This window comes from Cardiocondyla obscurior, linkage group LG05, assembly GCF_019399895.1.
Source record: "Cardiocondyla obscurior isolate alpha-2009 linkage group LG05, Cobs3.1, whole genome shotgun sequence".
Lineage (NCBI taxonomy): Eukaryota > Metazoa > Arthropoda > Insecta > Hymenoptera > Formicidae > Cardiocondyla > Cardiocondyla obscurior.
In genome coordinates, this window is record NC_091868.1 from 6,810,099 (window position 1) to 6,822,299 (window position 12,201).

The 12,201-nt window shown below is 39.6% G+C and overlaps 2 protein-coding genes across 4 annotated transcripts; one reads left to right on the top strand and one right to left on the bottom strand.

Annotated features, from left to right (window-relative positions):
• The first annotated feature begins 31 nt into the window (after window positions 1-31).
• On the top strand, window positions 32-3,074 carry Pch2 (pachytene checkpoint 2 protein). 3 transcript variants are annotated; one of them, XM_070656734.1, is made up of 7 exons: window positions 32-166; window positions 248-319; window positions 775-934; window positions 1,004-1,195; window positions 1,334-1,561; window positions 1,723-2,070; window positions 2,285-2,816. In XM_070656734.1, exons 2-7 carry the CDS (start codon window positions 267-269, stop codon window positions 2,555-2,557), a joined length of 1,254 nt encoding a protein of 417 aa, XP_070512835.1. In that variant the 5' UTR covers window positions 32-166; window positions 248-266; the 3' UTR covers window positions 2,558-2,816. The 3 variants fall into 3 exon arrangements, with proteins under 3 accessions (XP_070512835.1, XP_070512836.1, XP_070512834.1); XM_070656735.1 differs by having other exon boundaries at window positions 60-319; window positions 2,285-2,565; window positions 2,815-3,074; XM_070656733.1 differs by having other exon boundaries at window positions 60-319.
• Window positions 3,075-3,390: 316 nt separating this feature from the next.
• On the bottom strand, window positions 3,391-11,594 carry LOC139102664 (synaptogenesis protein syg-1). The gene is made up of 6 exons (XM_070656744.1): window positions 9,861-11,594; window positions 9,072-9,201; window positions 5,804-6,003; window positions 5,064-5,393; window positions 4,238-4,720; window positions 3,391-3,979 (listed from the first exon to the last, which is right to left on the bottom strand). The coding sequence occupies exons 1-6, from the start codon at window positions 10,234-10,236 to the stop codon at window positions 3,435-3,437; spliced, it is 2,064 nt and encodes a 687-aa protein (XP_070512845.1). The 5' UTR covers window positions 10,237-11,594; the 3' UTR covers window positions 3,391-3,434.
• Between the last annotated feature and the right edge of the window lie 607 nt (window positions 11,595-12,201).

The following is a 12,201-nucleotide window of genomic DNA, read 5'->3' on the forward strand; positions in this document are numbered from 1 at the left end:
CTATCCGTGGCTTCTAATGTGGAACTACTGGCGCCATGTATCCGCCATACTAGGTTATTTGCTTCACAAACCAACGACTTCGAATTTCGAATCCGACACCAGCTGTGCCGGGACAAAGCGAGACAAAGAACTGAGAAGACGGCACGGCGTCAGTCGACAAAAAAAAGTATACTTTGTAATCACTTTTAATATGTGGCAGTAAGGATCTTTTCGAGTCTTGCCTAATTATTGTGTCTTACGTCGTTAGATTCGTAAAATTATTCGAGATGGATGAGGAGACAAACGTGTTGCACGTAGAAATTTGCCGGCGAGCCAACAGGTATTTGTCCATCGTTTACTTTGGATATGTTCCATCAATAAAGTTGTGAATTATATTTCTCGAATTTATGATTAGAATCGTTTCATTCATTACTCTTGCATTTACCTTAACCTTAAAAGAGACTGGAAGACTATGGTTCAACCTTGTTCTGCAAATTAATGTAAATTAGTACATAAATATTAAAAGTTACTGTGATAAAATAATTCATATAATTTTTTTCGTCTCATTAGATTGTTTTTATGGAAATAGTTAAAAAAATACCTTGTAATTCTTGTAGTTAAATAATGTTTTATGATGTAAGGTTCTTTATATTAAAGATTTTTAATAAAATTTAATAGGTTCAATAAGATTTACAATCATACTTAATTATACTTGAGGTTAATATAAAAAAAAAAATTATAGATTTAATTTTCAATCAATGAAATTAAATTAACTGTCCACTTTTATTATTTTAGTTGTTTGACAGACAGCGTGATTGAAGAAGCAGTGGATGCAGAATTACAGTCATGGTCAGAAATTCCTCTTGATGTCATTCTATATAGTAAAAAATTTTTTGTGAATACAGAGGTACAATGTCATGTTGAATCTGTGATATGTTCATCTGACTATGTGGAGGTAATATCAGTTTTTATATAAATTTATTGCAGAAAAATTTTGTATTATAAGTATATGAATTTATTTCAGAAAGGAACAATGAAAATTAGTGGAGCTACCATTAAGTATTATGTCTACAGCCTGACACAGGAGAATGCTGCCATAGAGACAATAAAGTGTGACTCTGATGAATTGCCAGTTGCAGCTCACTGGCTATTACCTGCAGAGGAGTTTCACTTCATGTGGGAAAATCTGTATTATGATTGTGATATAAAAAATAATGTTAGTAAATTTAATAGATAATTTATAATATTAAAATATCTCTGCACGTGTCATCATGTGCATTTGTCATATATTTTGTTCAACACTTTTGTCTCAGTTTTTATTTTTAATTTTATTTTCTCTCTTTTTTTTTTTTAGTTATTACGTTATGTGGAGACTACAATGTTGTTTTCTGATCACGGTGTTAATTCTAACATTATAAGCTGGAATAAAGTGGTTCTGTTACACGGTCCCCCAGGTACAGGCAAGACCAGTATGTGTAAGGCTCTTGCTCAGAAAGCTGTCATTCGTATGGGAAAACGATTTACTTATGGAAGATTTATTGAGATTAATAGCCACAGCTTGTTTTCAAAATGGTTTTCCGAGGTACTTATCCGAAATTCGTTTAAAATCTATAACAGAAGAGATATATTTAAGATTTAATCTTTATATATTAGTTAATAACAATATTCACAATTACAGGTAACAAAATTCACATATTATATTATGCGACATTAAAGTTAATACTATCTTTTATTTTGTTACAGAGTGGAAAACTTGTCATGAAGTTGTTCGACGAAATAAAGAATTTAGTTCAGGATGAAAATGCACTGATATGCATTTTAATCGATGAAGTAGAGTCGTTAGCTCACGCACGTAAATCGTGCAGCAATGGTACTGAACCGTCTGACTCTATTCGTGTCGTAAATGCATTGCTCACGCAGTTGGATCAGATTAAACGATATCCAAACGTTTTAATTTTAACGACAAGTAATATGACGGAAGCTATCGATCTTGCGTTTGTTGATCGAGCGGACATAAAGCAGTATCTCGGATATCCATCGGAAGTCGCTATTTACAATATTTATTATTCGTGCTTAAAGGAATTAATGAGGGTACGTACGTTTCTTAATACTGTAACACGCAATATATAACACATAAATACGTAATATATAAATATCAATTATGATAGTTACGTTAAATAATACAACTCTTAGCTAGCGTTCTGCAATTTATGAATTATTTTTTATATAGACATCTATGTTATTAAGTTTTACTTAAGTAATGAGATTTTTTAATTAATACTACTGATTATCATGTATATTCCAGACTGAAATTTTGGAAACTGAAGTCATATACGACATATCACAATTAAAAACACTTGGATACACAGAATATGCAAATACTAAGAATAGTGTCAGACTACTTGAACTAAGCCGTGAGAGTGAAGGTTTAACTGGTCGTACATTAAGAAAAATACCGTTTTTGGCGCATGCTCTCTATACATCTACGAACAAAGTTACTTTATCCAAATTTCTGAAAGCCATACATTCAATTATTTTGAAACAACAAGAACAAGAAAACGCCTTACAGCAGTCATAAATATAAAGGTTTTTTTTCTATTATTTTAATACTGCTTATTGTGTATATGCTATTTTATATATACGTTTTGTCTAATTTATTTTTATATAATAATGATTGTCGTAAAAAGATTACTCTCTATTCGAGTTATTTATGAACACATGTAAAGTGGAAATAACTTTTCGTATCATTCTTAAAACAAAGATATTTGATAGACATAGATATCTTTCCTGCATTGTATCTTGATCGAAATATTAAAATTGCGAACTATGTAACAGTTTCCATGAGGTCCAGTTTTGTACTGATACCGCCTCGTCGGACACCCGCCATTAAAGTCACTGAGATGCGACCGCTATTAAAGTTACGCTTCGTTCCGCTTCGACGATACGGACTATACTTTGCACCGGTACGTGAGTTCTTCATACAATATTTATTATGACGTGCCCGTATTTCGAATAGCATTTGCAGTTTTAGTTATGGTAAAATACAATGAACAACACACAAAATAGTATGATAAATAACTTTTAAACACAGTTAAAAAAAAAAAAAAATTAAAAATAAAAATTTACTTTAATATAAAGATATTAAGATACGTAACAATATTTCACAGTCTCACAACGATACTTGTGTTGGGGATCCTCGATATAAATATATCAGACTATAACATTCGATACAAATATACACATTGCGTACCGCGTCATTAAAATAATTATAAAATCTTTTATACATGTAATCTAAAGTAAAGTGTAAAGAAAGAGAAGAATTATTTCGAGAAGAAGGGTCGATGGAAGATGGAAAGAAGTATCAATAAAATAAAGATGAAATTCATTGCTGGAAGACGCAAGATTCAACGATGAAGGAAGGAATTCGATATAAAAGAAATGGAAATTTGTATATTTTACACGATGGTGGGCGGCTGCAAGACCGCTGGCGCTCTTCTGACTTTCAGTGCTTCCGGGCTCATGGCACGCGTCTGTTTTGTTATGCGGCTATAATCGTACACGCTCTGACTGCCGTCTAAGCTGGATTTCGCGAAGGTCTTCGCGTGGGACGAACTGATAGACTTTTGTTGGTCCAGCGATGCGCCGTTTCCATACAATGCGTCGGCCGCGATACTGCCCTCCTCCTCCACTTTCTGCCGGTATCGACCACGTCGCATTTTTAGCAACGAATATACACTAACAGAAATCAGCAGCAACAAGAACAGCAAACCAACTGCCACGGCCGCGGCTATTACACGCATCTCCGTGGGATCTCTCACTGCCAATCTGATATTTGTCGAGTCCCGGCCCTTCTCACTTTCCACCAACAAAGTATACGTCCTAGCATCTTCTTTCCGTAAATCTTTTATATCCAGTTTGGCCCAGTAACAATTAGTCACCATCTTATCTTCGATAATCGGCTCCAACGGCAAGGCCTCATATTTCGGATGAATGTTCTCTCCTGTTGGAAATTCGAAAAAGCTAATGATAAAAATACCGCAGAGACGCTGTTTGCATAAAAACTATTCTTAGATATTATCTAAGACTATCTATTTTATTAAAATTCAAATTTTATTTTCTGAAACGTAAATAAATTCAGTATTTCTATACAGCAGATTGCTTTGCGGAATCATATCTTATTCAAGTAAGCGTTCTAAGCAAGTGAACTAAGACCTTGATTTAAATTGCTACTAGACAAAAAAAAAAAAACACTTTGTACCGGCTCGAATGTGAGAACTGCCCCACTGCCAAGCGACCAGTTTCGGTGGCGGTCGCGAACAGAATCGGGATTTGAGCCTGTGTACGGGTTCCCCAGCCCATCCAACGGACTCGTAGAAGTCCTTGTCGCCAGGTAGTGGCCTGGTCTGAATTTCCGGCGGCCCAGTCACGTGCAGCACATAACGTCCACTGCTGGTAGTTTCTCGTCTGACGCCGTTGATCGTGTTGAAGGCAATGCAACGGTATTCCCCTTCATCGGACCACATGATATTCTCAAGATGTAGACGCCGGCCGCCGCCTTTGTTCTGCACGCGGTTCTCGATTGTCTCCGTCAAGCTACCGCGAAGATGTACCCATCTATATTGAGCGGGCGGATTGCCCTCGTGTTCGAGGCATTCGAAGGGATCCACGGCGGAGCCTAACAGCGCCGTTTCCTCCACGTCTATGACCGTACCGTTCCCATTAATTTTTAACTTTGGTTCATCTACAAGGAAACACAGAAAATGTACATTAATTTTTTTATAGCATTCTCGAATAAAATTTAAAATGAATAATAATCTACTAATAAGGAATACGCTAAGGAATCATAGAACAAAAATTTTACTCGAGGAGAAAGAGTTTAACGTGAAGAATTCATAACTTTCACGGTAATGCGCGATATAATCGTGCATAAACATTTTTATGTGTGACGCAACTCTATGGAGAAAGAAGGAGGTACCTCGTCATTCCGAGGAAAAACGTTAAGCGATGCGTAGATCGCTTTTAGACGAGGGAAAGGAAAATAGCAAAGTATATTGAAGCGGGATATATAATGTAATTCTACGAACATTGTACGTCGAGCCTATAACTCGCGGGTGCGCTTTCACCGACATCGTTCATCGCCTTGCACGAGTACAGTCCGGCGTCGTGCCTTGAGACCGGCTCAAATCGCAATTCGGCGACCCACAAAGTGTCGTTCAGCAGTATTGTTCTGCCTTGCATTAACGACGGCGAAGCGTTGGCGAACGACGTGCTGAGCGGCACAGAGTCTTTGAACCATTTGATGCTCGGGATCGGATTAGCGTCCGCCAGGCACTTCAGGTTTAAGAAGCTCGTCGAATCCTCGGGAGCGGCCGTAAGCGGCTGCGGACTCGGTTCGAGTCGCACTTCCGGTAAATCTGAAACCGCAAAGCACCGCTGTTACGCACGCGTTGACTCCACTATGACCAGTTTAAGCGTACAAAAGCGTTCCGCTCGTTCCTAGGTCATTTTAGATTCATGTTACGGTAGAGACCATGTGTTTAGAAGTAACTTTCTAACACACGTGATATCTACCTTTTTTAAAATAGTTTAAATTACAATTTATAAAGATACATCATTTAAAAAAAAAAAAAAAATCTTTTAAAGGCAAAGTATTATTTTTTTTTTAACTTTTATTTTTAAAAAGAGATATATTACGTTTAATTTTTTGAAAAATAATAAATTAAAGTTTCTTTAATTGTTATTTAATATTTGCCGATACTGATAAACTTTGTAGGTATAAATTTTATTTATTATATTAACTCGGATAAAGCTCGATTATACGTACAACGAACGTCCAGTCGTGTCTCTGTGCTCATCGGTATTAAACTCGTCGGATGCATGGTCACACATCGGATCGGTAGACCGTGATTCTCCCTCTGACCACGCACCCGTAGAAGACTGTGAGCCACCCAGGTCTTCGGATTATCCACCTCCGTGGCGTTTTTCTGCGCCTCGATAGATTCCATCTCCTTGTTCCCTATGAACCTGCCGAACAAATTTACAAACATTACCAAAGTGTCAGACGGCTTAACACCTCATTTAATTTTAATCGGATTGTTACTTGAACATGGGTTTACAATTTAAAAGCTAGCTCTATCCAAAGATAGTCCGACATCGAACACGTTATTGGATTATCACTTGCGAAAAACGATATTAGTTTCCGCTAAATAAATATATTAATTTAAAAATCAAAAGAAATAAACATATGTATTATGTATTTTACAATTTCGATAACTTTACAAAATGCTGAACAACATTGACGTGCTGAAATTTATTTAATATAATTTAATTTTTTTATAAATAAATTCTGCAAAGAATTGCGCATATTTTAATCGAATCAATATTCTGGATCGAGAAATAACGAAATATAAAATATACATGAATATTCCAGTTTCCGTATTTTAATATTTTATTTAATACAATTAGAAAAAAAATATTATTTTATGAAAAAAATGTTTTTTTATCCTTTAAAAAATGCTGCGTTTTCTGTACGTTATATCTCCATTTTAAATCGTAAGCTTTTTATTATAAAAAATGTTTTGCTGCAGTATTTTATTTCCAACATATGCTTGGGAACCCCTGTTTTAGAAATTTCCAAACATGCTGCAGTATGGGGGTGTTTCTTTTTTTTTTTTCCTTTTTTTTTCCGCTCCATATGTCAAGTTACTGTGTTACGTGAAAATATACAAACGGAAGCTGGATGTTCGTGATTAGCTTAAAATTGTATAGTTCCACATGTGTTATCGTTTCCGCGAGTAATTCACGTAAATTCATCGGTTCACGTTGAACGGGTCGGCCTTTTTCCCAGAAAAAAAAAAAAAAAGAAAAAAATAGGAGGAACACAGCCAAGAAGGCCTGTATCCTTTTCTAGCGTGATTCACAGACGTGGCGGTGGCGGGACTACGCCTCGCGGCCAGTTTCTCGGTTTCTATGGCTATAATCTACATAATTATACTCGGCATGGTTGTGTCCGCAACGCGAAGAAAAAGAAAACCGGGCGGGGATCATTAAACCGCGTGGCTATTATCGGTCGTAAAAGAATGCGCGGGGTCGATATTGTTTCAGACGAGTTCCATCCGGGACGAAATTCTTCATTAGCCACCGTGACCCTAAGATAAATGCGTGGGAAACGCGCGAATGTTATACGGACACCTCTTCCAAAATATAATTCCGGGCTCGCTGTCCCGCGCCTTCCACGTAAACGTACAAAAGTAACAGCATCGTAACTCCGACGCGGTAAAATAAAGAAGCTAAATTACAATCGGACCCACCCGGCGCGAAAGGCTTAAGAGACAAAGGAGAGGTCTGTGAGAGACTAGGACGGCTTTCAAAACTGTATTTACATGTCTTCCGAGAAGTAACACACGGCGAGACGGGACGACGGCGAGCGGTCGCATCGGAAACTTAGCTTTCCTCAAAAGACCCATTCATCAATGGGGTCCCCCTTCGCGAGGGCGGGCTGCATATGCTACCATACCGGGTTTAAATTACACCCGCCGTCCCGGATCTCTCCCTCTCGGTCCCACTCGCCGGGACGTAAGCCTCCAAAAGAAGCGCGTGCCATCCCGAAGAACAGATGTTTTATATCGTGTAAGAACGTAGATAAGGCACGGCTAAATTCAGCGGACCGTAAACCAAAACGACGATCCCTCCGCGCGGAGCAGGCCCTTTCCTGCATAAACGTAACGTCACGGCTTCTTGCGCCGAGAGCCGGAGCTCTCGGATCACCGGGCTGCGTATATACGAACCATCGTGATGCGAGCCCCACGTTTCAAAACGGCCGTATTTTCTGCGAGCTAAAGAAAACAAGTGCAGGCGTGTAACGCAGGAATGCGTATAAAGCGCTACTTAGCTCGCCTCCCTCTAAAGCGCGGCCAGGTCACAAAATGCAAACCCGAAAACGTTGTTCTGAATCATTTGGCGATTCGTTCGGTCACGAGGTAGCTATGCCGAGATGTTCCTGCGATATCATATCGGTAAATATTCGGGGATCGCCCCGAGATGGACGTCCGGCGCCCGACAGCTAATGGATATTTCCTCTTCAGGGCAAGGGCAAGGGTTTACGAAAAAGCAAATTGATTTTTTGCGAGTACCCTTCTCGGGAAAGATAAACACTCCTTGCAATTTCTGAGAACTTGTAACAATTTGAATTCCGCAGAATAATATATAAAAAGATTGTATAAGCTACTAATTTTCTCTCTTTTTCTCTCTTTTTTTTTTTTTTTTTTTTTTTTAACTAACACTCAGTGGGCGGGTATTAAAGTACGAGGGAGTAGAGCAACGATGATGCGGCCGAACGTGTGTCTGCTGGATGTTGCTATTAGAAAAGGGTTAAGAAAAATATTTAGTTTAAAGATGTTTTTGTTTTTCTCCCCTTGCTGTGCTCGCTCTCTCCCAGGAATTTAACTCGTATAGATTATCTGACACTCTTTTAACTGACTACAACGGAGATTTCGTCCCGCCGGGGTCGGTATAGGCACGGTCGCATTCCGATAGTCGTCCGATTGCGTCCAAAAGTAAAAATGCTAAACTCCTAATCGCCTTGTCTCAGGTAAAAAGACTGTCTGAGACAAATGGATCCATTCATAATTATCTGGTATAAACTCTAAACCTTTCAACATTTTCTTCCTTTTTCTTTTTTTTTTTTTTTTTTTTTTTTCTGTCGTTCCTTACTATCGGCATCATGCTAGAACACTTCTCAGGGAAATTATCGCGCGTACGAGATTTCTTCGTGCCCGCAAGTGCACGAGCTTACAAAGGGAATTGAAGTGGAACGTATGCTTTCTTAGGATGTCCATGCGTGTCGCGTAAAGTCTTGAGACTGATACAAGAAGCTCCGGTAGAATCATTTTTTTTCTATACATAGCCGTTGCACATTTTTATTATTTAATATTTCCGTTTTATATTTCTTTTATTTCCTTTCACTTTTTCTCAAATTACTCATTTTATATTTAATTTTTTAATTTTTTAAATTTTTATAAAAAAAAAAATTATTAGCAGCGTGACTTTACTGCGACGTAATGCGAATGTTTGAGAACAAAGTGTTAACTTACCACTTAATGACAGCGGGTGGGTTTCCGTATCTCGAAATGCAGGAAATGGTTATTTCCTGCCCCTCCTTCAGCGTTAGGGTGGCGCCCAGAATGGTTTCCCCGTATTGTAATTGAGGATTTTTAGGTTGCACTGAAACACGCATTAGGGTGCATTTTAGATAAGATAGAGCGAGACAGAAATTGTTATGTTTGAGTTTGGTTACCCCTGCTTCTGTTCCGTTCGCTTCCCGTGGGGCGAATAGTAATGACCGCGATCTTATCGTTACGTGCTCTTACAGGGCATAGCTAAAGAGGCAGATTGAGCCACTCTCGGCCAAATTTCCATTAACACGGATATTGCAAAATTGCAGGAAAGTAGAGCACAACGGGCTCCTTTGTGCGCTTTCTTGCATCATTCGAGGTCAATGTTCGCGGAATAATAACGATGCTTTTCCGAATAAGTCAACGCGTTTTGCATACATTAATCCTGCGCAAATAACGTAAAAAAAAAAAAAAATTTGTGCCCGCGAGCATAAAAGTGTTAAGTACTTTTTCATGATAATTTTATTTGCGTCGCCTTTGTCCTCCGTTTTAAGTGTACCAATTAAAATGTAAATCCCGTATGTTTTTAGCTGTTTCGTAAGAAACTCGTTATACAGTTTTACGTAAAATCGTAGATTTAATTGTAATTGTTATCAAGAGCAAAATATATTTATCGCTTTTTCGTCCGCTGCCAAAACGCGGCGAACGTTGCCCGAACAAATTGAAAGTGTAACGTCCCGCTGGGACGGGATTCAATCAAGGACTTACCTCTGACGAGCAACCTCGACTGATCGGAGGAAAGCGCATCCTGGCGGGTGAAGTCGCTGGAAGTGACCTGGCATTCCCAGAGACCGTCGTCGAAGTACAGATTGGCGTGCTTTATCAAGAGGGTGCAATCACCGCTGCCACGATTGTTCGCCCACTCGTACTTGTTCGCGTGTATGCCCACCGGCCTCCGGTCTTTTTGCCAGATGCACTGGCCACCCTTGTCCTGCACTATGCAACGCAGCCGCACGTCCTCGCCGGACGACACCTCTTGGTACGCCTGCGGCTTCTCGAGGAACCGCTGCTCGCCGAAGCCGAAGGCGCGAAACACGCAGACGACCAGGATGAGCCTCGGCAAACGCATCAGATCGCACGTCATCTTCGCGGGACCAATTTGCGATCGACTCGATCAAGACATCTTCGCTAATTTTTCCAGGGGGGGGGGGGAAGAGGAAAAAACTCGTCCAAGGATCGGCTGACTCTTGACGACACTGTCTTCTGACGTGCGAGATCGAGAGATACACGGATTTGGAGAACGGACGTGGGAGAGGAGGGGGGGATTCACGACGTGAGGAGATTGATAATCCGGCGGCTCACAAATCGGAGCATGTCAAAGTCCTGCTTACGGGTGCGAATATTTATGAGGATTAGACTTCGTGCGTTTGCGAGTGGAACCTCCAGAGGATCCAGAGTGCAGGATTTTTAAAGGCCGCCGGAAAAATTTCCGTCCCGGAACTTTTTCGTCCTTCGGAGAGAAAACAATTCTCGCGCGGGCGGCGAGCACGTGAAGGAACACGTGCGCGGTCGAGGTAAAAGTACAATTCGATTGTGCCTGGATACAGATATCTGATACACACCCGCGCTATGCGCTCACAAAGTTGTAGATCTTGCTCGCCAGATAAACGCCGCTCTCCGCCTTGGATTTCGCCATCGACGATCGATCGGGGCAAATCACTCGTAATCACGGAACGTTCACTTGCGGGTCTCCCGTTCGGAAATCCGTTGAAGCGGCGCGAGCACGCCCGAGGCTAGCATTTTATTACCGCTCCTAACAGCGCGAAAGTTCCGCGGGGTAATCGAAATAATCTCCCGGGTGCTTTCACCAGAACGAACTATTGCTCCGTCCAAACGATTGCAACGCAAGAGCACAATTCTTTTAAAGAAATACAATACAAGAGTCTTTTTCTTTTTTTCTTACCTCAAATGTTCTAAGCTTATTTAATAAACTAAGTATTTTCCCGTTTTTTTTTTTTTTTTTTTTTTTTTTAACCAAGAACTTAATCGTCGATTTGCACCGCGTCGCACAATTGGTCTCTCGGTCGCTATTCGCTTTGTTAAAACGAGTTTCTGTCACTGACACTAGCCGACAGCGATCACAGATCACGATAAAAGAGAATACGATCTGTACGGTGGCGGTAAACACCGACCGAATGAGCCGCCTTCGAGTTTGAAGGGTCGTATCTCCGCGCAAACCGGCGCAGCGCTCTCGCGGCGGGATCGTCGAACTATTCCACCCACCAGAGTCCTTTTTCCTTTACGGTCTTTGCCTGTTATTATTTAACGTTCCTTATCGATTGCCTGTTGAGACAATTCCGTGGCTTTTAATTAACACATCATCTTTCAGCTTATCAATAAACTACCAGATGGATCGTTCGTACGTGTCGGCTGGTGGAAATTTCAAATTTATCGAGGCGTCTCTCACAATGAACTCACGCAGAAAAATATTAACTAGGTAAATAAAGGTTATGTATAATTAATTATAAAAAGAATAATTTTTTTTCACGTTACTTCGTTCAATAGAAAAAATTTTCTTTCGCGAAACATAATTTTGTATAGAACTTTATGCGATTTGATTGGAATTTTTACCTTTGTAAAATAATATAATTTTAATTACGCTTCTTATTATTCTTTTTTTAATGTACAAAGATTACATGAAAAAAAAAAAACAAAAAAAAACGGGAGTTTATATGGACGTACATTGCACATACTTAATACAAAATTTTCTTTTCAAAATTATTTTGCTTTGCTTTGTTAATTTTATTTTTAAAATTGAAATCGTCATAATAATAAGTGTTAGCCGATCAGAGTCAAATGTTTTTATCGCCGTAAAAGTATGTGAAGCACAGCAGAAATACTTTTGCTATTATATCGTACACGTCACGCATGGCGATAAGTTTATACGCAACGAGAGAAAGTTGCGGAGACAATGCGGCTGTATTAAAGATCCGTCCGAGCCGCAAAAATCCCCGCGGTTGTTCGATGCCTCCGCTGAGTGACGGAGTGATGAATTTTTTTTTTTTTTCTCTTTTCGCGAAAGGAGGCTCGTGCGCTCACGTCCGAGAAG

What these genes read in the sequence shown, in the direction of transcription:
- Pch2 (XM_070656734.1), top strand. Translation starts at nt 267, where the DNA reads ATGGATGAGGAGACAAACGTGTTGCACGTAGAAATTTGCCGGCGAGCC. An exon ending in ATTGTGATATAAAAAATAAT is followed by an intron (nt 1,196 to 1,333) that starts GTTAGTAAATTT and finishes TTTTTTTTTTAG; the next exon opens with TTATTACGTTATGTGGAGAC. An exon ending in GCTTAAAGGAATTAATGAGG is followed by an intron (nt 2,071 to 2,284) that starts GTACGTACGTTT and finishes TGTATATTCCAG; the next exon opens with ACTGAAATTTTGGAAACTGA.
- LOC139102664 (XM_070656744.1), bottom strand. Translation starts at nt 10,236, where the DNA reads ATGACGTGCGATCTGATGCGTTTGCCGAGGCTCATCCTGGTCGTCTGC. An exon ending in GTCGAGGTTGCTCGTCAGAG is followed by an intron (nt 9,202 to 9,860) that starts GTAAGTCCTTGA and finishes TGCGTGTTTCAG; the next exon opens with TGCAACCTAAAAATCCTCAA. An exon ending in GACACGACTGGACGTTCGTT is followed by an intron (nt 5,394 to 5,803) that starts GTACGTATAATC and finishes TTGCGGTTTCAG; the next exon opens with ATTTACCGGAAGTGCGACTC.